Source organism: Rhynchophorus ferrugineus, unplaced genomic scaffold (assembly GCF_030347505.1).
Source record: "Rhynchophorus ferrugineus isolate W39M unplaced genomic scaffold, kcgeb_rfMv2 rfM10, whole genome shotgun sequence".
NCBI lineage: Eukaryota > Metazoa > Arthropoda > Insecta > Coleoptera > Curculionidae > Rhynchophorus > Rhynchophorus ferrugineus.
In genome coordinates this window covers 9,181,154-9,207,310 of record NW_027472589.1, presented here as the reverse complement: position 1 = coordinate 9,207,310, position 26,157 = coordinate 9,181,154, and the positions used below count along the sequence as shown (strand labels likewise).

The following is a 26,157-nucleotide window of genomic DNA, read 5'->3' as shown; positions in this document are numbered from 1 at the left end:
AGGCGAAATTTTGGATAATTTCGTCCATCCACTTCAAGGTCATCACATAATTCTTCAGTGGTTAAGTTAGCGATAGGTATTGATAATTAATTGAAACATTTTGTTTTGGCTATAATAGACTAATCATCATTGTATTATACATCACTGGACGATTGTTTCTCCACTAGTTAGTCGATTTCACGAATTTGTCGTTAAGAAGTTTTCGATCGGATTGTTTTAAATCTAATTTCTTTGTATGATGGTCTAAATGCCATTTTTAGTTTGGTAGAAAATTTTGAAAAAACTTGTTTATTTATAAACTGAATGGTTGTTTCTAAGACACATATTTTATAAAATTTTAACATTTTTATTATCTAATATGTTTGAGATATTAAAGTTAATTCCTAGTGGATAAGGATTTTGACTAATTTATGCACATTTGATTGTTACAAATTTACAATTGACATATTAGAAGTTATCATTAAACTACGCGTACACCATCATTACCATGAATATGTCGACCAAAAGTTTCACCATATTGTTCTTATTTGTATGATCGTATCCACATTATTTTCATCGTATTTTGGCTGTGAAGTACGTTTATAACACGAACACCCACCAATTGATGGTATCCCTTGTATATGATTGTTGAAGCGCTTATTGTTTTTCGGTTTATGTTTTATTAGATGTTCCGAGAATGTTTTAATTAATGCGTTAAGGATCGGTCAGAAGCATCAATTAATTTTCACATTTACGAAAATATATCAGTTTTAGTACAGTTCATAAAGACACTATAGCTGCATCGTCCAAAAAACAATAAATAACTTTCGCAACTCGCAGGAATCGGAAGAGGATACATAGAAAACTAAAAATTTAATAACGCTTCACCTAGTTCGAGTATCGGGGCACCTTTTATCGTCGCAGGAATAAAACAGCGACCACACCGTGAAACATATTACGCGTTTTACGACGAGATGCGTCACGGAAATAGATAGAACCGAGTCGCGGACTACGATGATGCTGCCTCCACCGACGCCGCCGTCGTTTTACGATCCCGTCCAAATGTTGATTTATACGTCTCGGAAGACGACCGCTTCTCCGTCGTCAGACGGGAGAAAGATGAATTTTTTCCAATGTTTCTTGCGAGGTTTTGTCGTGTGACGTCAAAAAATACTAGAGGGAAAAAGGTCGTGATGAAGACGAATAAGGTTTACTTACTATAAATTGTTTCTGCGAGCGTCTGGAGATGTGCTTGTTATTCTCCTCATTGTTTTTAAAGCGCTAGACGAATACATTCCGCGCTATAAATATAGATGCGGTTTTTCTCGTTGTGTTGTGTGTTTTTTTTCGTGATATAAATCACTTTAAAATTGGTCCGAAACCTTCTTTTTCAACTGGAATATAATTTATATTATACGTCTGTTTTGAGTGCTTATGTTACTGTGAATCTTGAATGAGACGGAGAATAAGTGACGTAGCTATGATGATGATATATCGGACACTTCTGTGCACTTTACATAAAATGTACACATATTTTTTATCAACATCATGTTAGACAAAAAGTAAAACACATTAGAACCAAAATAAGACAACTATACTTGTTAGTCGGAAGAGACTCTCAACTTGATCTAAAATCAAATTACGATTACGGCAAATACATTATTACTAAATTACAAATTACGATTAAAAATCAACAATTATGAAGCCAATTAGGATCTATGGGCTGCAAATATGGGGTTGCACTAAAAATTCAAATCAACTAGTCATCCAACGCTGTCAAAACAAGGTTCTTCGATTTACCAATGCCCTACGTAACCAATGAAGAATTGCACGATAACCTGGAAATCAAATGGATTTGCGAAGTTATCCAAGATTTTGCCTTGAAACACCAAAGAAGGTTACTAAATCATAATAACGTGGAAGCAATAGAACTGCTGGACAGCACGCAGGATGTCAGGAGATAGAAGCGAACAAAACCATACGAACTTACATAAAGTGTATACCTTTCGTGTAAACTATAGCTATATAAGCTATATATAAGTTATTATAATTTAGATTGTACTAAGCGTATCTAATAAAGATGTTATAAAAAAAATATCACTGAATAAATGTTTGAAACACTAAGACACCTGAAACGCTCAAATTAAGTGAAATGCTAAAAATTCTTGAAACTTACGTTGAACACTGGTATTCTGATGTGATATATCTCAACCAACTGTTGATGCCGTAGGACTTCGAATATTCGAATACTTTGAAAAATTATAATATGAAAAATTTTTCGATGAATATACAGAAAATAATACAAAGAAAAATACAAAATCTAAATGCAATCCAAATGTTTTTGGTATATAATCTTTATTCATAGACCATTTCTCATAACTAATGTCACTGTGAAATTCAAGCTTCGGTAACAAATTAAGAATGCATTTTGCTCACTGAGTAAATAAAAGTAGCATCAAATGTTTTGATTGTTATTTGTTGTCTTTTGTTATTGTTATTGTTTTTGGATAGTTTTTATTATTATTATAGAGATCTAGTAAATTAACACTAATAAGATATTAATTTTTATCTTAATTTGCCACGGTTTTAAGAGTACTGTTCTATGATAGACATATTGGGTTTAACATCCATGTCGTTGTTTTTAATGTGAACTTAGTTTAACTAACTACATCAATTATTTTTACTCTCTTTAATCTTCTTTATTCACTAAGCCATTATTATCTAGGAGCTGGAGAGCCTGTGTTCATCTCTTTGGACGTAGTCTTTGATAACATTATCGACAGTTTCTACCTTCTGGTCCTTTCAGACAGATTGTCGTTACGAATATACCAAAGATATTTTGGTTGTTTTAGAATCCTTGTATCATATTTCTATTGCTTTGGCTGGTACAATCCCAGAGTCGAGCATCATAAGACCTCACTGATTGCAAGAGTTGTTTGTAAAGCAAAACTTGTTATACACTGACAGGGCTAAATATATACCCAATAGTCAGTCCCTTTTCTTGTATCTCAGCATGAGTCATTCACATTTTTTGTTAACTGTTGGATAATATAACATATTATCTTAGTATAATATCATTCACTTAATAAATTCTAATATACATAAATTGTAACAAGCAGTTATTTGTATGGATGTTATTTTTATTGCTGTTAGCATTACGTGACTTTATATTACTTATAACTAGGTAGTTATTTATGATAAGGCCTTGATCCTTCCTTCTTAGTCTCTAAATGAATAACAATTTGGTTCCATGTTAATAATAATCTATTGTCGCTTTTCGATAACATGCTAATAGTTACAGTACTTCCTTCCAGAGTTTTTCCTTATACCTGGTTGCGAATCTCTATTCTATCAATACATTTTTTATATTTCACTTGGAAATATTTTCTTTTTTTATATATTCACTAGCGACCCGCCCCGGCTTCGCACGGGTGCAATGCTGATACTAAATTAAACACACTACAGAAAAAATATGAACGTTGTATATAAAAACATAGCGACCGGCTCCGACTTTGCACGGGCATAAAATATATATGCCTATGTCACTCAATGAAAACATGATTAAAATCGATCCAGTATTTTTGGTTCATTCATTACTGCCCTTGGCCTGCACGCATTAAATTTGGAGTAAAACAATTCCTCTTCCCCTATACTTACTATGAAGATTTCCTGCTATCTTTGGAATATCTAAATTCATACAATAGCTTCGTAAATAAGCCATTTTCTCACGTAAAAAGTAAACAATAAAAATGGTTAATGTGGGTTATCCCTAAAAGATAAACATATACCATCCCGGACTTTTTTGTAGACCTTTTTATGGTGTACAATACTGTAGTACATTAATTTGATCTAACTCGTAGGGTTAGGCAGCGTTTTTGCTAATTGCTAAATAAGCCTAAAAAAATAGGTTAATTTACGACATCACGTTAGAAACCTCTAAAATTAGCAATGCTGCCTTAGTATATTATGCATGTATTATACATATAAACCTTACTCTTGAATCACTCTATCTATTGAAAAAAACCGCATCAAAATCCGTTGCGTAGTTTTAAAGATTTAAGCGCACATAGGGATATAGGAACAGAAAAGGCGACTTTGTTTTACATTATGTAGTGATTCCATTTTGGAGGTTGGTTGGAAAGGTAAATTTAATACTGTTACTCTATGGGTGTAGTTATCGTGAGTTGTTCATAGTAGTTTTTGATATATAGCATTAAAATTGTGTATAATTTCCTTTTAATTATTATTCCGAGTCATTCTGTTGGTTCTTACCACTGAAGTTCTTGTACTGATCATTTTATTTATTTCCCAAATACAAAAGCTAAGGCATAACATAACTTAAAATATTGATTTTCCTGTAATTTGGCGGGTTTATTTGGTAAATAAGTTAATAAAGAAACTTTTATGTAAACTGTTCACGTTCCGATAGAATTCCGATATCACCAAGAACATAATGTTTAAATGTAGGCAAATCGATTCTGCATTGACCTGATATATCGTCGAAGAAAACCAATTTATCTGTTTGTTTGTTTGCTTTTTTTTTTCGCTGGCAGAATACTTTGAATCAATCGATGGTATTTGAATGTAATTGCAAGCCTGATTGTTTAGAGTTGAAACGAACGAAAGAAAACAAATCGAATCGATTCCGATTTTTCCACGCGTTTACAAACACAAATCACCGCTCTCTCTCTCTCTCCCCCGTTCGAACGCGATCCAGACGGCCGCCGAAGCTACTCCTGCCTCCCCCGTCGTGCACGATCTCCCCGTCCGTCCGTATCGGAAACGGGATCGAGCTCGTGGCGGGATACACGGTCCGGGCCCGACTAAACGCCATCCCGCCATGAATCAGCCCATTTCCATTATTCCATTATTTCTACGATTCGCCTTTCACTTGCACCCAGTGTTCTCGTATCAGGATCGAAAGCGATCGGGCTCCTCTCTCGAAGGATCGACGAGGTTTCTACGTAATTTTTTTTTTCGTGTTCTCGTTTTTATATGAAGAAATACGACTTAAACGAAAAAAATAGAACGTACCGTACCGTATTAAGGTAACGTTCTGGTGGTTGAAATATTGTTATGGTTCTTCTCACGTAACGTTACCAACCCTTCAAATTCTTTTAAAGTTTACCTAATTGTTATTTACCTTTACTCTGTTGTGATTATTTATTAATTATTATTAAACGACACCCTTACAATACATACACATCTCTTATCATCTATATACGTTGACAGACCCTCCTTCCTGAAGAAATAACCTAAGTGGTGTACGTAGTGGTCGTTTTATATGGAGAATTCTGAGTACCGTCTGTACCTTCATCCGCCAGTTTGATTGTTTGGTGATTGACTTAAACGAAAAAAATAGAACGTACCGTATCCATTAAGGTAACGTTCTGGTGGTTGAAATATTGTTATGGGTCTTCTCACGTAACGTTACCAACTCCCTTCAAATTCTTTTAAAGTTTACCTAATTGTTATTTACCTTTTTTCTGTTGTGATTATTTATTAATTAGTATTAAACGACACCCTTACAATACAAACACATCTTTTATCATCTATATACGTTGACAGACCCTCCTTCCTGAAGAAATAACCTAAGTGGTGTACGTAGTGGTCGTTTTATATGGAGAATTCTGAGTACCGTCTGTACCTTCATCCGCCAGTTTGATTGTTTGGTGAAATACGTAGCATTGCTTTAATCCAATTTTCCACGGTACCTTGCTTGAAGTTTCTAAGTTTTGTTGACTCTAAATTTCAATGATCTACTACTGATGTTAGTTCACGATAACTTCAGTCCGTCTTTGGTGGCCTTACAACTCTATGTGAACTCTATTTCACTCCACTTCACAAAATTATGCTTGGAATAATTGCGGAACGATTTACATTCTAACATCAACCTGTCTCCTTTTTCTTTTCTGGTTAATTCAATAATTCAATAGATTCAAAAGAGAACAGCCTTATGTATCATCTCTCTAGAATTTTTTTGATATCTATAAAATGTAAACTATTTTAATTTAAGGAATGGTGTGGTGATTTATTGAAACAACCCAACAGGCAGTACTGCCAGTTCAATCCCATTCTAAACCTGAATAACAGTTCATACAGTTGTTTCAACTTCAAGAATCTTTAGCTAGTAGCTAGTAGAAATATTGGAAAGATCTGAAAACTCATATTGATCTGAAGATATTATGTTTGCTGTTGATATAAACAAAATGAAGAATGGAACTCATAAATTTCAATTTCTGTTAGATAGGTTTTGAGACGTTTATTTAAGCGAAAATTATGTTAGACGACCAGTTCATAAAATTTTTATGAACAAACTCGGTTGAATTTTTGTAAGAGATTATGTGAGTTTGAATTATGATCGTTGAAACTAAGTATTGTGGTCAGATAAAGCAAGTTTAAGTTACGTAGATCAGATGGAATCAAATACTCTAGTCATTGAGTGGAAATTATAGAGCCAAAATTAGGAAAGAATTTTTTGCATAAAATATCTTGACGTTGTCACCAGAAAGACCTAAATGCGCTTTTTATCTTTGTAATCATTTAGAATGCTCATTTTAACAGCATAGGAATTAACTAGGAATAGCTTTAGATAGATTAGATGACTTATGTCGATGAAAACTATCGATATATTGTCCAAAAATATTGATATTTTTTGAAAAAAATCAAGGATTATTTCATAATGTTGTTTTTTTATCTATAGTTACTGATTCAGTAAAGGAAAATTGATAAAGTAGGATATCATATATTTGTAATATTGGTTCCTTAAATTATATCATCATAAAATCGTTATTTTTTTAACGAATACTTTTAAATTACATTATTCTCAACTTTTATATTTCATCTTTAATCTTTTGGTCATCTTATTTATTCTTATGATTTCAATGCTTAATCCCAATTCGATAAAGTTAGATTTCTAATCCATCTTTCCTTATTTTCAGGTAAAACAAATTCCTTCGAATATGGACGATGGTGGAGGGCTAGATGGTAAGCTGTTTTAAAAAGCTATTTGTTAATTTTCTGGGTTATTGCTTTTGTTTCTGTTTCACTCTTATATTTCTGGACATCTGTTTTTCTGGCGATTTCCAAGGAACGTCTTTAAAACGAACGCTACGTTAACGTTCGAATTTTTCCAGACCATCCCCCTCCTGACGTTGATAAAAGGATAGTGCCCCCTTGCCCCCCCTTCCCCCCATCCGAATAAGTCAGATGCGTTCGACAAAAAGGCAGTCGAAGGTATTACGGCAATTTCGCAATCGAAAAGACATTTGGCCGGGTATGGATGGTGTCGGGACGCGTCTGGCTTCGACAGCGCCGAATAAATCAACCGTCTTCGGGACCCGTCCCCGATGAAAAAAATCTACCCCGTTTCCCGGTACCGGTGAAGCGAGAGGGGGCGCTATCGGTCGATCGCCTTCGATGAGACGACGAGCCGGAGATGCACCTCGACGCTCTATTAATAATTCAAAAGCTGATAAAAAGCAACTGAAGAGCCAATTAAGTCTCCTGACGGGGAAATGATCGATCTCAATGGAAAATTAGCTCAATGGCGCGGGGTGGGAGACGAGGGACGCCTCGGCTTCCACGTTGGCGTTGTCTGAGAATTGTTTGAAATATCGCTGATTGCTTTTCGGTGAAAAAGGACGCAAAACTCGGAAATACCGAATGGAAAGGAAACGCAGGGTAGAAGGTTTAAAAGTGGAAACAAGTTCAGGTTTTTCTTTCTGGAAAATCGATTAAAAGATCGTTTTAATCGGTAAAAGAAAACATTTTATTAAATATACACATTTTATAACTTCTACATCTAACATCATTAGTTTTTTAAGTAACATTCTCATCAACTTTTGCTGATACTCTATGAAAAAGTACTTACTTTGACTTGGTTTTAAGAGTTCAACTGTTATTATTTTGAGAAATGTACATATTTATTCTCAGCTGCGAAGATTTTTTTAGTTGATTCATTACATTGTTGTTTTTCTACTATATGCACCTTGCTATACTGTACAAGATGAAATGTTTTGATTCTTTAGAGTATGTGTCCTCTTTTGGTGTTATCCAAAGGTTGCATTACGTGGATATTGACACGAGATTGGAGTCCGTCCTCATGTCTCCTCTTTATATCCTGGAAGGCAGTTAGTGTCTGAAGGTCTCGGTGTCAATAATCAGTCCTGTAATATATCGGTGCACCTACACTACTTCTCAGGGCTTTGTTCTAAAAACTTATATTGATAAATATGCATTTGGGGGAGATGGGAAGTCTGTTAGAAGGGCAGATCAGAGCAGATTGCAGGTTTGCTATGCCTAAACCTTTCTGGATTACCTTCTGGATTTGGGAATGCCAACCGAACCGTCGGTCGAAGTGGAGACCTAGGTATGTGACGTTATTCAGCCATGGAATGGTTGCGGTGTCGATCTTAAGTTGAGAGACGCGCAGCGTGTGAGTTGATTTGCAACCTCCATAGTTTGAACCACTTCCGCACCATCCAGCTGCTTCTGTAAACGTTCTTGAATTGTAACCTCAAACCCGGAGGTCGTGAAAAAAGCAGTGTAGTAAAACGCGACGTCAACGTGCTCTTTCCTCGGCAGATCTGAAATAAAGAGGTTAAATAAGACTGGGGCACAAGAAATATTGCCAATTGCTCTAATAGTTTTGAGGGGGAAATACAGTGTCCGATAAGATAAAATATATCAGAATTATTTCGTAATCTTACTGCATGATGTTTGAAATATATTAAGAGTAACAATGAATGAAATTCGTAATTTTTTTCATCTGAATTCCATCAGAAGCTCCATGCTGATATTCAACGAGGTGGTCGTAAGAAAGTAGCTACGATTATAAGTACAATAGAGCACAGAGAGCAAAAAATGAATCGAATACAATTAAACAATAAACAGTTTTATTTCGTCCGTGATAATTAACCTCGGGACTCTCGGTCCGGGACCTAAACTAAACAATGGCGGGCGGCAGATGGCTTTTTGCATCGCTCCCGACGTGTCTAATTGTTTCTCCGCTAATTCGGGTACGTTTCGGCGAGGAAGGTTCGCTGCCGGGTCACGACAACGAGCCGGAGCGGGAACAATGGCGGCGCGAACCCCAAAAACGATCCACGAATCGAACTAACGAGCTGCCGACCGGTCGCTTACATGTAAAGTTTGCCGTGTGACGCGCATAATAACCAATTAGATTGTTTCGCGAGGTGCTCCGGTTCGAATCTGGGACGTTTACGGCCAAATATTGTCGTGGAACTAACGAGTTCTCGAACGTTCGTTACGTAGTGGCCGGGTTTATTTGTTTGTTCGTTTTTCGAATATCGGTCCAGCGAAATGGTCGTAAAATTGTATTTAAATAACTATAATGAGATCAACGTTCGTATTAACGAAATGCCAAAGATAAGATGAGCGCTTGACATGTTATATTCACTTCAAACAGTGATAATGGCTGAAATATTTTATTAACGAATAAAAGAGTAATATCACTGCAAGGAAATAATTCACTTTACATCTTAATTCTGGATTCACTTTTATGTTTCATGGTCTTAAAATTTTTGAATATTTCAATTTCTCATATATTTCCAAGCCAGACGCTAATATTTTAGTATCTACGAGCATGTTAGTAAACTCTGTATCTGAATGATATTCTTTTAAAAGACATTCAGGTCGTTCAAACTTCGTTCAAATCAGAATCTTGGTAACATTATCTACTTTACTAAGTATTCTGTGCCACAAGACTACCTACACATAAACTCATAATTTTTTTTTAACTAGAACAATAACTACATATTTTGTACCGTCTCCAAAATTCATAGGCCATCGTAAATTTCGCCTAACTGGAATCGTAGAGAGGTTATTTCATCAATTATGCTAGATCATCTGGTATGCGACAAGGGTTTTAACGCTAAATTTAATATGGTGTCAAAACAGACCACCGATGGCTGTAGTAAACAAAAATATATAATTTTTAGAGAGAAAAAAATATACTAAGCTATTAAATTTTACGGCATTGTTTATAACAAGATTCCAATTATGGTTACAGCAAGCTAATAAGTTAATGTCTAAAATTATTTTGTATATTTTGATGCTTACCCTTCATTGTGGTGTCTTTGTTTGTACATATCATAAAAGTCCAAACCATAATGTTAAAGTTTTGAGTAAAAAGTCGATTAAACATTCACCTGTTGTATTACTTACAGGATAAAATGTTAAAAAAACATTCTTCAACACTAAATTAATAAATGACAGGTGCTAGACCACTGGTATTAATAAATATTCGCTGTTTTATGGAAAGTTGTTTTAATAGGATTGCAAAAGAAGTGTTAAAGTAACTTGACGGTGCCTTTCTCGCATTGCTGTTTTGTAAATAACTTTTTCCTTCAGCTTTCGAATTTAAATTCGTAGCAATTAATTAATTTAATTATGATCCATGCTATATAATTTCAATTGCTAATATTACATCAACAAAATACCTGTTACCATATATAATGTCATTATACGAAGCCAAAGTAATGTCCAAGACATATACGACTCTTCATTATGTGATATGCCCGGTTTTTCTTCTTTTTATATCATAAATTGGAATATCGTGAATGTTTTACATGATACCTATGAAATGTTAAATAATTATATTAAATTAAACTTTATTGAGGTCAATTTTTACTAGTACTTCATTGATATTCTTCTACACCCTTAAATGTTACACATGCTTGGAGAATAGTGGCGCATAGCAGCGATAGTGATGAACCATTGCCTCTTTTTTTGAAAATTACATTCAAAAAATGTTAGATTGATTTTTGAGTAATGTCTCCTTTGGAAAATTACAATATATTGTGAATATAGTGTGAATAATAATTGTTCTATTTTATATATCATTAATTTATTGGGTGTTTGCATTAAATCTGATCATGCATCTGGTTCCTGTCTTTCCTATCCTACGTGGTAACAGTGATACAGCATCAAAGGAACGATATTGTTGTGACAACGATCCAATCACTGATCACCTTTTACACTTCTTTAACATTTCAAAAGCGTGTACCTTTCACAATGTTTGTAGCCTCTAATGCAAGAGGATAACTTTACACCAGTTGCTCGCTTTTTTTACAGCAGTAAGTCAATTTGTTCAATTAACGTCGGTAGACATAGTAACAGTTTCATTCAATTTTAGTGTTTTTTTTTGTTCTGGCCTTAAATCAGGCGGTGAACCTATCTAATCGCGGAGACTTGCCCTGGAATGACAAGTTGGACCGGGTTATGTGGGACTTCCTCAGGTATTAGTAATACACTGAACCGAAACCACCTCGCGGTAGTTGCTACTGCATTAAATTTGGGGATATGGCACCCGCTAACCGGACAGCCGTTATTGGGTACGAGGACCCTGTGAAAAAACAGATAGTGAAACTAACTACAGATTCGCACACAACTGGATGCTGCCGTATGGGGGCAAAAGTTTGACTGAAGCGACGGATGAGGTCGTTTTTGTCTAGAAAAGGGAGAGGTTAGCGATGATGCGGTGCTAGCTCCCAACATCTCCACCATCTCGCGGACAGAACTTGAGCAAGTTGTTGTTTGTGGAATGATTGAGATGTGAAGTGCTTGATTTCTGGAGTGTTAGTTTCCCTGTGAATTTGATTATTTCTGGCAGACCATGGAGCGTTTAAGTTTTTCATGAAGAGCTTATTTTGGACAACTTGAAGCAGTTTTACTGGTTCATTATTCATTACACATTGTCGTCCCCACCATATGCACAATATGGATGACTCTTCCTGACTTGGGACTCTTCCTTGGGATTGTCGTAGTAGATCCACTTTTTATCACCAGTCGAAATACGCATCGGAAGTATATTGAAACGGTTCAAGATATCATTTTCGGTCAATTTGTGTGTTAACCTTATTACCTCCTCTTAGATCTCTCGCGTGGCATTTAAAGATCTGGAAACCACCATTGATTCATTAACTGTTGATCATCTTAAGTTATTAGGCGTCAAAATTGCCGTTTTTTATATCGTTCAAACCATAATGCATCCCTGAGGTATGATGTAACCGAATCACCGTATTCTTCTGAAACTTTAAATAAGGCGACAAAAGTAAATAATTTAGAAAATGCAATCTGGAACGATCCGTGACTAGCATGCGTCTATTACACACTAGATAACTGAATAATAATAGATGGGAAACTGTTATTTTATGTAGAGAAATATAAAATGGGTCAATCGAATGTAACACTTTTACATTTACGTAATATTTTGCATTTTCAAGTAGATTCTAATAAAAGTGAGAATTCCTCTAAAATTATGTTTAATTGTATTTTATTTATTTCATATTGTCAATATTGGGTTTTTTGCTAAATATAAATTAATTTAAAATTAATAATTTACTGTTGAATATCTAAAAATCCCGATTGGATTACTATCGATCCATATACGTGTGGTATGTGTCAGGATTTAAATAAAAGGAAAAACGGGATAAATTGAAATAGGTCCCTGGAGCCAGGCGCAAGAATTTGGACCTAGACGGGTACAGTAATCCGCATTGGTTAAAGTCCTGGCGTAATAGCGCTCGGCTGCGACGTAAAAACGCAATAAAACCATACAAGAGGCGACAAGGTCACAAGTTAACGACCGACCTTAATGAAAATACTGCAAGATTCTCTCCTGAACTGCAGGTTTAATGCCGTTACATCGTCCGTTCTCTCTTTTATATATACCGTAAAGGCAAAACTTAAAACAAACACACATGCACATGCTTGGATTTTCGGCAGACGATGTTTTTATTACTAGTTTTATTTTCACTGACTAAGGTATAAATGTTTTTTAATTATTATCTTTTTAATTAATTAAGTTATTATTTAACTTATATCATATATACGATAATGGAGAATATTACGATGGTTACATCTGCTGATGATACTCCGATTATAGCTGTCGGAGACAATGGTGACGAAGCCTCACGAAAATTACAACAGGCAAGTGACAATATAAATAATTAGACACAAGCTTGGAAAATAAAAATTAATGAAAGTGTATCTGTGCATGTGCAGTTCACCTACAATCAGACCGAACAAACACCAATAACATAAAATTATAGTATCATTCTTGAATGAATGAAACTTGATCCAAAACTTCGTTGGAAGGAACATATAAAGAAAAAGAGAAAAGAACTGGAATTGAAATATAGGAAAATGTACTGACTAATTGGAAGAAAATCACAATTATCAGCACATAATAAGTTGCTATTATATAAGCAAATACTGAAACCTGTATGCACATACGGAGTTCAATTATGGGGATGTTCTCTAAAGAGTAACATAAATAAAATAAAAAATTTTCAGAACAAAGTCCCGAAAAATATTGTGGGCGCACCCAAATACTACAGAGTCAGTCCTGTAGTGTATCTACATCGAGACCTTAAGATACTTACAGTCAGCCAAGAAATCAAGTGAATTGCAAGGGGGCACGAGGAAAAACTCTATTCTTATGAGAAGTATTGCAGCTTTTGGATACCACCAGAACAGGATACAGACTCAAAAGTATCAAACCATCTGATATTGTGTAGTGTTGTGTATTGAGGTCCATATAACAAAAAATACAGCAGTGACATGTATAAACATTATTTCACCAGAGATTGAGCTAGGGCCGATGGGTCCTCCTAGTTATATACCTATAAAGAGAAATTGTAGGTTACTCGGCAAGGACTAGTAACAATCTAGTAATTAAATAATAAAAAAATAACTTATATTAAACTTTTTCACAACTCATACTGAAATATGTGGAGTTTTGTTTGATTATGCCTCTTTCATATAAATACTTACACCCATGGTCAAAACACTGGAATAATTAGTGTTTCAATCACCTGGCATCCCGTGTGAACTATAATGAAGATGCTTCTGGCCATCGAAATATCTGGTCTCTTACCGCATCGCCAAAACTCTCGCCTATTACATGTTATGAAAAGTTATATTGTTATGACTTAATGATGTTGCACACAGCCATGAATGTATACGAGTAAATTATAAAAAACCATCTAAAATCAGTAGTACATAAGTAGCTAACTTAATCGCAAAGCATATTCCGAAAGGGAAGTAGTTTAACCCCCAAAAACAGATATACCTAGATTTTATGGGTTTATAAAAGGCATTTAATAGAGTAAAACAAGAAGTACTATAAGTTATATAGAACACAGATGTAAGTAATGAAATTGTATGAATAACTCAAGAAATATACAGGATAAATACCTATGTCGTCATTTCAGACAACATGTAATCAAAAACGTATAAACCCCAAGCAAGACTGGGTCGGAAGTTTAAACCCAGCCAATGTTTATAATATTAATAGGTGAGATAATAAATAAATATCACATAAATAATGAATATATTGAAAAACGAACGTAATGGCAATGGTGTTAACATAGAACTCTAAATGCCTTTAAATATCTGGGAATAGCAATCTAAAATAATGAGATGGAAATTAAACTCAAGAATTAGAAAAAACGTGAATTTGTACTTCGCTGTAAATAACAAAATCATAAATAAAAACTTTTTGCGAGTCGGTATTGTCGAAGAAGTATAAATGTAAGATACAAGCAACAGGCATGAAATAGGACAGGATTGTAATAAAGATGGGCAGGATGACAAGTAAAGACATAACAAAATTCCTCAATATTGAATCATAAGGCGACCTAACAGAACCTGGAATGGAACTTCGACTCTGGCCGAATCAAGAAGACTCAGGAGAAGGAAAATGAACGGATGGAAGGAACTTCTGGAACTTTTTTTTAGCTATTGATAAACTAGTGGTACATATATTGAATTCGCATAGTTATTTAGAGTGAAAATAACAAACAACGAATAATAAGGTCCATTTAGTAGCCGCAGTGCTTAAGGCGACCTTAGGGCGACCGGACCGTCCTCCTATTAGTGCGATAGACGTGTGTTGCATTCCCGCAGGGCATGGATATGCTTTATACTTGCTATTGTAATTATGAATATCTTTAGACAGATAGAAAATCCGATAAGGATCCCGGTCACGCCGGTAACCGAGTTGGGTAGGTCTTACAGTTAATGGTTTCTAAGTTGGTCCAAGCCTACCCGAGAGGTTTAATACCAAGAACCGTATTTCAGATAAAACCTGGTTGATAAAAAGACGACTCCAACATGTAATTTAAGAAAAAAACGAATAATAAATAGGTATTAAATATCCAATTTTAATATAATAGGTTCCAATAAAAAGTAATCTACATTTTTATAGTCAACATCATATTTTGTAAATACCACAGCTCCGAACATATTATATTCAAATTGCATCATGTATAGTTAGACCAAACAACAAACCCTTTTAGTATCAATTGAAACAAAACAAAGCACGCTGAAAGTAGAAATTTAGATTGAGTATTGTAGCGTTTGTTTATTTTTTCACGAACAACAATGCTAAATGAGTTTTTTCGGTGGAAATCCATTATATATATACACGAGCACAAAAAAAACGAATATTTATTGACATCACATAACAGAACGCGTTCAAAGAACGAATCTGTTTCGGATGGGCCGATACTAACCGATTTTTTCTCTTAAAAGGAATGTTAATTGAAGTTTAATTCGGCAATATATTGTGTTAAATAAAAAACAATTATTTTTGTTTGACGAATTTCGTATTTTAATTTTAAATAGCGATCGCCCTGTGGACAAACAGACTGAAGGGAATAACTTAAAAATATTATGTTACTAAAAGTTGTTTTCAAAATATTTTCCAATTTAAGATCAGCAATTTATTTAAGGTTTAACATTAATTAAAATAATATATGACTGTGTAGCGACCTCTACGGCCCTTTAGGCCACCACGCATTCATCTACAACAAGTTCAATCTATTCTGTAGTTCTATAAAAGACCACTACGACGACGTCTCGCTCTCTTTTGTTCTCTCTACCCCCCTGTAACAGTACCACTTCCACAGCGCTACCGTACTTCCTTTACCTAACCTAATATCCTGTCCATTCTCCCGTCAACTGCATGTATCAATTTAACTTGAAATAAACAAGTAATTCTTCAACCAGTGTTTTTAGTTCACGTGCAAATTCCTTCCACAAATAGTAGTGAGTGTTCAGACAAACAATCGCACCGACAGCCACACATTCCGACCGACCGACCGACCAGACGAACATTCCTACAATTATATATTAAAATATATTCAAAAACTATCTCAAAAACACTCACTAACCCTTTTCAAATGGCATTTAATTAAATCTAGTTTCCAATAATCAACAAAGTATTCATACATTTAAATCAGTACACCTCTGAAAATTATTACAAAAGTATCATGAATAAAAAGATTATTTATTAAAGATATATATTCTCTTATATCTTATTATTATCAGATATATTATTTTATAAATTACTACACCATTGAAAATTATAACAGAATTATCATAAATAAAATTATTTTGAGATCTTGAATTGTAATTTCAGAGCATCAAATATAATTCCTATTATATTATAAACATAAATATGGAATAATAAATTAACTAACATGTTTGTACATCAAAACAGAGAATATACGAATACAACGATTTTGATATTTAACTTTAATTTGTATATTAAAATAATAGCGAGCAAAATTAGATAATTTATTTTTGACAAATTAGAAGTGTATATTAAAGAAATATATTTACACTCATTAAATTAAGTATTGATTTTTGAAAACTTAGGTCTATAAATTAAATAATCAAAGTAATTGAAACAACATTCAACAATAAAATGTCATATAGTCACATATATAATCGTTAATCACCTTTAATATCTATCAATGCTTTAAAACGTTTACAAATTTACTGTTAATTATTTCTAATTTCTTCAATTTGTTCTTTGTGTTCCATATATGCAGATTATGTAGTTACTTTCATTTTAACTACTGCATATTCGCATTACTTCATTTATGTATTCACATAGCCTTTATATTATTAATTAATATTGTAATTAATTGTAGTAGTATTACAATAACCAAGCTGATTAAAAGAATTATTTCTTTACCAAATTTTTTACAAAAATTGCATCATACTTTTGCTTTTTATATTCTTCAATCTCTCCCTTATAAATAGCTCATCTTTAATTTGTCTTCTCTGGCTTTCGTTTATCTACTGCTTTTTTACTTTATCTTATCCCAGGCGGGAACTAACATCTCACTTAACAAATAAGGAATTAAAATTCTATGAAGCTATTTTATTACTGTTAATATTCTTTGCAACATTTTTTTAACACTTGATGCATTAATTAACATGTTAATTTCCTTATAATATTGGGTTAATGCTTTGTTATGTATATTAGATTATCCATTTAATTTGAAAAATTTTAACTTTTAGATTTTTTTTATACATATATATTGAAGTCTCCTTTTACCAACTATGGGTTTATCTGGACTGGGCCTAAAGTTTAACGTGGGCTCCGCACCACGGTCCTCGGCATTAAGTCTGCCGACTGGCGAGTGACCAACTTTAGAAATCATCCCAGAAGGCATCGGGTCTTACCCAGCCTGGTTACTGGCGTGACTGGGATCATTTTCCTTGTCGGATTTTACACTCTTGCCTAGAACAATCACAAGCATAAATTTATAACCATGCCCCAGCAGGATTCGAACCTGCGGCTATCGCAACAGTAGGAGGACCGTCTTATCGCCTTTACCAGTGCACCACCAAGCCGGCAACCTTTAGAATTAATCTAATACAATGATATTCTCTATATTCTGAACCAGACCAATTACTATCAGTCCTTAAGCAAGAACAATTTTTCTTACTAAAACTAATTTCGAAATTTCATGAAATTTTTACGATTAAAAAAACAGATATATATTTAATTTAGTTATAATGTTAATATATAACTTATAATAATTAAATATTATGTGAAATGGTTCACTCAACTACAGATTTGTATATCATTTAATTTTTTTTTTCATTATACCCGTAAATTATTTCAACTAAAACTGAATAGTTTTTTATCTATTCTCAACATATATTTACATAAATAATCAAATTATGTTTGTGTCATATAGATATATTTTTTCTGGTTGTTTTTGTGATAAATAAATGCTATTCATGTTTAACGGATTCGTACATTTTAGTTAAAACAATTATTAATTGATATATTATTAAATATATGTCGGTATTTTAACAAATAACTGGATATTGTTGTGTTACATTATATTATGGATTAAATCCAATTATTTCTAAAGCGATTTTAAACAATTTTTGTATTTGTTTATTTATTAGTATTATTATATATATGTTTTACTCTTTTACCAACTGGGGTTTATTTTTTTTGTATTTCGGTCCTCAACATTAAAGCTCTACAATCGACTGGCTAGTGGTCATCTCACGAAATATCGGTTTATGCCCATTTGATCTATTGGTGTAACTGAAAATGAATTTTTGGGATTGTTCTCTTTACAGATCTTTTGTTATTCATATTATTCTTTGCATGACTCAAATTTACCATTAGATTTTTTTCATATCTTCTTCAACCCACTTGATTTTGATGATGAATGGATGGAATGTTTTTTATTGTTGTTAATTTAACACACAGATGACTTTATGAAAGTCTAATTATATAACACAACGCTTCTTTAAGTCGGTTAACACATTTTATCAAGGACATCTGTTGCCTAATCCAGAATGTGCTTGAATTTCCTGATATTCCTAATATTACTTTTGATTTAAAGCATATATGAAGCCCGTTCACACTAATATTACTTAACAAACTATTCACTACTTTCATTTGTTGAAATATTTTACCTTTTAAAGTTATATGCAGGTAACCAACATTCAGTTTGGACTCTGTATAGCAAACTTCTTCACTATAATTATGTTTTTTAAGCGAATAGGAGTTAAAATAGGATTAACTCCATTTCTAGGCTCAATTAAATTACAACCTCATAAACTTCAGTTAAAGCAATTAAAAGACTATATTTTAATTAATATCAATCAGATCAAAGCCTGGATTAACGACAGGTTATCTGCCCAATCACTGCGTTGATTGTTGAATTTAGATCGTAATCCGAGCGGCTGGGCCTGCAGCAAGCAGACGCTCTGCCCCGGTCTCTCAGCCGCGTTACTTTACGAGCGTTATTCGTTACGTAACATCGTCGGACGCTATCCGAATCTTCTGGCGCATTAGCTAAGCAGCCGTTTATATTCAGCAACTTCCCGCTACGTCCCCATTAATATACTTTAGTGCCTCTACGGGGCCCACGACTGACCCATATTTAATAACGAGTTGCCGGGCCACCAGGGCCCAGATCTCCCTAAACATGCACCGGCATTAGGAAATGCACCAGGATATATTATACGCCGCGGACTTGTTAATCAACTGCTCGTACATCGATGGGAATTTCGCTCACGTTCTCTGTTTTTATTTATGTCGTCCGAGTTTGTTTTTTTTTTGCCCGGAAAAAGTACAATTACGTGTTTTAATTAATTTTAAGAGTAGTTTATTAAGTTTAATAAATAAAGTCTGCCTCTGCCATTTCTATATAACTAAAAACCTTTTTTGGAATAATATAGGGTTGTCTTTTATATTTCGGGATTTTAAGTAATGAGTCATTTATAAGTAATGTGGATTTCAACTGAGAATGTATAGTTATTTATATTTGTTATTTCACTTATTTAATTACTATTATGGCAGTAGATACAACTTTCGAAATAACTTCATTGTCCCAAAAGCGTGTTATTTAAATAGCATCTTTATACTTGGAATTTTAAATAAAACAATAATGCGGAAGGCACCTCAATGAAACTGACCTTACAAAACTGAGAATGTAGATTTATTGATATTATTCTTTTACTAGTTCAAATAAATTCCATAATGATATGATACTAATCTGAATTAAAAAAAAAAAACAGAATAGACTTACCAATCCACCACCGGTTGTAGTTTTTGCATCGATATCTGATAGTGGATGAAACATGGTTCCATCATTTCACTCCGAGTCATCCGAGTGGACTGAGCACTATGAACCCGTTCCAAAGCGTGAGAAAACGCAACAGTCGGCTGGCGAGGTTATGGCGTCTGTATTTTGGAATGCACATGGAATAATTTTCATTGACTACGTTGAAAAAGGAAGGCCCATCAACAGCGACTATTACATATCGTTATTGGACCGTTTGAAGGACGAAATCGTCGAAAAACGGCCGCATTTGAAGAAAAAGAAAAGTGCTGCTTCACCAAGACAATGCACCGTGTCACAAATCAGTGAAAACGATGGCAAAAATCCATGAATTGCTTCCTCATCCACTGTATTCTCCAGATCTGGCCCCCAGTGACTATTTCCTGTTCTCAGATCTCAAAAGGATGCTCGCTGGGAAGAAATTTTCGTCAAATGAAGAGGTGATTGCCGAAACTGAGGCCTATTTTTAAGCAAAGGACAAATCGTATTACAAAAATGGTATCGAAAAGTTGGAGGGTCGCTCTAATCAGCGTATCACCCGTTAAAGGAATTATGTTGAATAAAAAATACTAATTTTGCCAAAAAAAAGTGTTTTACTATGGTAGGTCGGGGACTTTTCTATTGATCTGTTATAATTGGACTAATATAGCGCTACCATCAGCGATCATCAGGAAGGTCAAAGAGTTTAGAGCATTGTATACAATTTCTCTTTTTAAAGGCTTTACGCATAGTTTGCATAGCATAGTAATACATTTGGGTCCGTAAATACTAATTGGAGGCAATAGGAACATTAGAACCGTGTATCTAAAAGCCATCTTCAGAAATTAACTGGAACGAGCTGTTAAGGCCTTCGAAGATGCTTCCAAAACATACATTCTTGAAACCATAAGAACAGATTTCACAAGTGTTTTCCTTGCGATACATTATAGCTTTGTAATTTGGAGATATTTGAAAAAAAAATTTGTGCTTTAATTTATCAAATACAATATTATAAAGCAGGTGTAATGTACGTCGATTAAAATGTTCAAAGGTGACATTTAAGTACGTTTAATTAAGCAAAACCGGGCGAATGGAACATATTTCTGATATTTCCCCGATTCTTTTCCTCCATCTTAGACGTGTTCTTTTCGTCGTCTTCGTTCGCCCTTTCGTCTCCTTTGATATCGCAACAACGGCTAATTTCACAGCAATTTAAATTATGCCCGTAATTTAATTAGTTCATAGTCCCCGTTTCGCCGCTCTTAAATCAATTTCGTCTCGGTTCTTCAGTTCCTAACGTCCTGCTGCTGCTGCTGCTGCAGCTTTAAAAATTATATTTCTTGCTCGTGTCGTCCGTCTAGCAGCGTGGCGAAGGGGAGGAGGATGGTGGCCTTCTGAGCCTCTTGTCCCTTGTTATTTAATTGATACTTTTTCATTAAGTTTATTTTCTTGTTGGAGAATGAGATCGGGGTCGGGTCTCGATGGCTGGAATGAAAAGGGGATTTTTCTCACACCCCGAGTTTGGCCTTATTTTGCCTCAGTTGACTCGAGAAGTAATTATCGGAGCTGCAGCATGATTTCTTTTAAATTATTAATTATAAATGTCATGAAATGTTTGGGTAATTAAAAATATTTTTTAATTAACTGGAATGGAAACATCTCGTTTTGTAATAAATAGATTTTTGATTATTTCTGTGGAATCTTTTTGATTTTAAATAAGAAATGTGTGTCCCACTTTTCTTTCTTTTGTCGTATGGTCTTCAGCTGGTGTGGTAGCCTAAGCAGGCCACGCGAACGGCGCTCTTCGTCGAAGCATCTCTAGGTCATTGATCAATTTAACGCAGTGCTCCTTGAAAGGGTTTCGCTCAATGGGTGCTACGTGATTTTTGGATTTCTATGGTATACCTAACCATGACGACATACTTTAATAGTATTATTGAAATCGGGAAGGGCTCAACGAAAGATGAGCTTAGAAAACAATATCTAATCGTAAACTAGACTAATCAACTAACAATAATCAACGTAAAATCTAAAGTCAATATCTAACACTGAAGTAATCACCTGATTAAGCTGATATAAACAAGTGGCAGAAATTAAAATCAACATAAAATCACTAACTACCCTATTCTTAGTCTCCATCTGCCTCTAGTGCTGGCTACTTCACTCTCATTGACTCGTAAGATCACTCAAGGATTTCCTTAAATGGTCATATAGCAGCTGACGAACACTGACCGTATCCTGTGGACAACGGTGTCGAATTAAAAACGTACCTCTAAGGTTTTCTGAAGGTTTTCTGAGTATAGAGGGCAGAGAGTAAATATGGAGAATTAAAAATCACGGAGATGCAACACCAATCTATGATTATATTAGGTGCTTGCATTAATTCGGTTCACCTTGCATGTAACACTACATTGGCTGAAGTGTCCCGGACCTAGTACATAGATGGCGCTAGCTTTTTGGATCCAGCGCTTTTTCAGTTAGTACTAACATTCAAAAGAAAGCTGTTAAAATTTCATATTATTCTACGCGTTCATACTCATTATTGAACTACAGATTTGTGAGTTATTGTGCTAAGAGTGGCACTACTTCTGTTATTTTCAAAACAATGGATCAAAGCAATTTACAGGTTACAGAATAAGTGTTACAAAGACTCCACTCCATAAGAAAAAATAATAAAACGTTGGCTTGCGGAGTTCAAACGTGGTCGTAGAAATACCGATGATGCAAAACGTAGTGGACGTCCAAATGAGGTGGTAATACCAGAAAATATCTAAAATATCCACAAAATCGTTTGAATGATCGAAGAATGAAGTTGTGTGAGTTAATTAATTATCGTAAAGATATCAAAAAAAGGTGTTGGTTTTATATTGCATGAGCATTTGACTATGGGAAATCTGTGTTCATATTGGGTGCCGCGTTTGCTCACTGTTGACCAAATACAATAACATGTTGATGATTCTGAGTAGTGTTTAGCCAAGTTTAAACGTAATAAACCGGAATTTTTGCATCGAAATGTGACAACGGATAAAACATGGATCCGCCACTTTACTCCGGAATCAAAACTATCGTCATCTGAGTGGACAGCAACTGGTGAACCTCGTCCAAAGCGACCGAAAGCACGATTGTTGGCTGAAAAGGATATGGCCTCGGTATTTTGAGAATCTTGAGAAGGGAAATACCATCAACAGTAAATATTATGTTAGTTATTGGAGTGTTTGAAAATCGATTTACAAATAAACGACCGCATATGGCAAAAAGCATTGTTAGATCGCCGCTGGAATGATTGTAAGGCTTTTGATGGAGATTACGTTAACGAATAAATCTATTTTTGAGCAAAAGACACTTTAGTATGCACAGCGAGGCTTTATAGCCATTATTGTATTTCTAGCCATAGATTGTTAAGCAACTGCTAAGGCTTTTTTGAGAGTTTGAGGTGGGTTTTCGCCTGAAATCAGTGGGAAATCAACTTGGGTTTGATTGCATAGCTTCACCATTTGTTCACAAAAGTGTTTGATGGGTTTCCGCAACAGATTTCTTCAAACCAAGCAACTTAAGTAACGCATGTCGAAAAGGTAATTTCGATCAGACAATCAATAGATTTCAAGTTACCAGAATGTAAAAATAAAAAGTTCACGGTTAACTTTATATTAGATAATAATATGTTAATACCTATACTTTGTTTATGTTTATTTGTAAGGCCACTTGCTACGTTAAAGGATTTTTAAAACACCCTCAAACTCCCGAAGCAACATATATTTTACATAAAACAAGGAAGATCAAAGCGTGGGAGACAATATTTGCTACATAAATGTTTTTTTCGATTAGTTTGATGTGATATTCTTGTTGGTCGGATATAAATAATGCAACAGTGATTATATTTTCAGAGCCGTTATGGCTTTTTGTCGATGGAGCTGTCGGTTCTTCCTTTATTATTAATCGTTAATTGGAAGACTCTTTTGTGTAATCAACAAACAAGCTGAGTGAAATCGATACCACTTAGCATTGACGTTCTGTTCGAAATACGGCCACCACCTCTTTTGCCAGCATTTTTTTTTGCGTGCATTGTCCGTTCATAGGGAAAATGGATTTTTTAATTACTTGTCAAAGGTATGGATAGAGAGCGTTTTGAGTTCTGACGATGATGGTGATGGTGAGCACTTTGTTTGATCTATATTGTTGATGTTAACATAAATAACGCACGTGCCTTTTACAAATTACCCAATGAATAAATGTCATGTAATTTTCAGCTGATTTTGTTTTTTCTGGTTGCTTTACAAGTATTGTTTGTTAATTTAGTAAGCTGTAGAGTCCGGTATGTAGTGTCATCACACAAGGAAATGTGTTGAGTAGCAAGACATAAAAATCATGCTTTTATTCATTAAATATTCAATCTGTCGAGAGGAATTTAGAACAGGGAATGTTATTTGAGTATGTGTAGCCTTCTCACACATAGCTATGCTTAATAATAATTATAATATATTTTAATAATCCAGCATGGCTGAAATTTGGCTTATATATTCTGACTCGCGAAACTCACCGATATCTATCGATAATGTATTTTCCGGGCATTTGCTAATGCTGCAAATTCTAGAATTATAGTCTGGCTACATCTCAACAAAATAGCATTTGCATTTATTTGGTGCGTCCCCGCCACAGGGGCCTGTCTGGGAACGAATTGTCTGATAACTTTACCAGAGATGCTATTACAAATAGTCGATAAATTGTAAATAGATTATAATATAAAGATCTTTCCCCATTTGTGGATCACAAGATAGAAAACAAGTTTTGGCCTAACCGATCAATTGAAAAGTACCCGGCTTACCATAGTAAAACACATTTTTGTCCTTTGCTTCAATATAGGCCTCAGTTTCGGCCGGATCGTGGATGCAACTCTTCCTTCGACGAAAATTTCCTCCCAGTAAGCATTCTCTTGAGATCTGAGAACAGGGAATAGTCGCTGGGGGCCAAATCTGGAGAATACGGTAGATAAGGAAGCCAATTCATGGATTTTTGCCATCGTTTTCACTGTCATTGACACGGTGCATTGTCTTGGTGAAGCAGCACTTTCTTTTTCTTAAAATGCAGCCGCTTTTTGGCGATTTCGTTCTTAAAACGGTCCAATAGCGCTATGTAATAGACGCTGTTGATGGTCCTTCCTTTGTCAAGGTAGTCAATGAAAATTATTCCATGCGCATCCCAAAATGCAGACGCCATAACCTTGCCAGCCGACTGTTGCGTTTTCCCACGCTTTGGAGCGGGTTCATCGTGTGCAGTCCACTCGGATGTCTGTCGATTGGACAGAGTGAAATGGTGGAGCCATGTTTCATCCATTGTCACATATCGATGCAAAAACTCGCGTTTATTATGCTTGATCATCTTCAAACACTGCTTCGTATCATTAACTCGTCGTTGTTTTTGGTCAAAAGTGAGCTCGCGCGGCACCCACTTTGCACAGAGCTTTCTCATACCTATATATTCATGAATGATATGATGTACATGTTCAGCTGATATCTTTAGAGTGCCTGCTATTTCATTCAGTTTCAATTTACGGTCATTCAAAATCATTTTGTGGATTTTTTTAATATTTTCCTCAGTAACAACCTCTTTTGAGCGTCCACTGAGTTCACCGTCTTCGGTGCTCATTTCACCACGTCTAAACTTAGCGTACCAATCCTTGATAGTTTATTTTCCTGGGGTAGTGTCCGACAACTCGGAATCAAGCGAAGTTTTTTCTTCAACTGTATTTCTTCCCTTCAAAAGGTCACACGCGGAATTCCTTTTTATCCATTTTTTTCACAATAACAAAAGTTGCTTCATTCAAAATTCTATAATTCACAAACTAATGATCCGACAGGGCTAACTAAAAAACATATGGATTTAATTCGAGTAGCGCTAATCGGAAGGAATTCTCCAGCATTTTCTTTAGATAAGAGAGATATACAAATTAAATTAAGCAGATTGATCATTGGTCACTTTTAATTTATTCATTCTTTCCCAATGTATCGAAGTGAGAGACTTCTGTGTCGAAATTATGAGTAACCAATGTCTAGAACTAGAACCTGACCAAATTATTAAATTGACTCTCTACAACTCTTGTTGTTGAAGTAAGTGATGAAGCAAGTGATCAAAAAAACGTTCAGATTTGATCAATGGGAATGTTTTATTTTTACAGTATGTATTTTTTACTCAGAGTAATTTAATTTTTCTCATAAATCATATTTTTTATAGTAAAATATTAAATTAGGCAAAACATGGAAATAGCCTGAGGCGCTCGGAATATAAA

The 26,157-nt window shown here is 34.6% G+C and overlaps 1 protein-coding gene across 6 annotated transcripts in view; it reads left to right on the top strand.

Annotated features, from left to right (window-relative positions):
• LOC143203554 (Krueppel-like factor 6) overlaps positions 1-26,157 on the top strand; it is a 696,440-nt gene that overhangs the window by 427,425 nt on the left and 242,858 nt on the right. For 4 of the 6 annotated variants that reach the window (XM_076415756.1, XM_076415759.1, XM_076415755.1 and 1 more), the window contains exon 2: positions 6,921-6,966. The exons of the other annotated variants lie outside the window; for them this stretch is intronic. In XM_076415756.1, coding sequence (XP_076271871.1) covers positions 6,964-6,966 — 3 coding nt within the window. In that variant the 5' untranslated portion in view covers positions 6,921-6,963. The remainder of the gene's footprint in view (positions 1-6,920; positions 6,967-26,157) is intronic. 6 annotated transcript variants of the gene reach the window in all.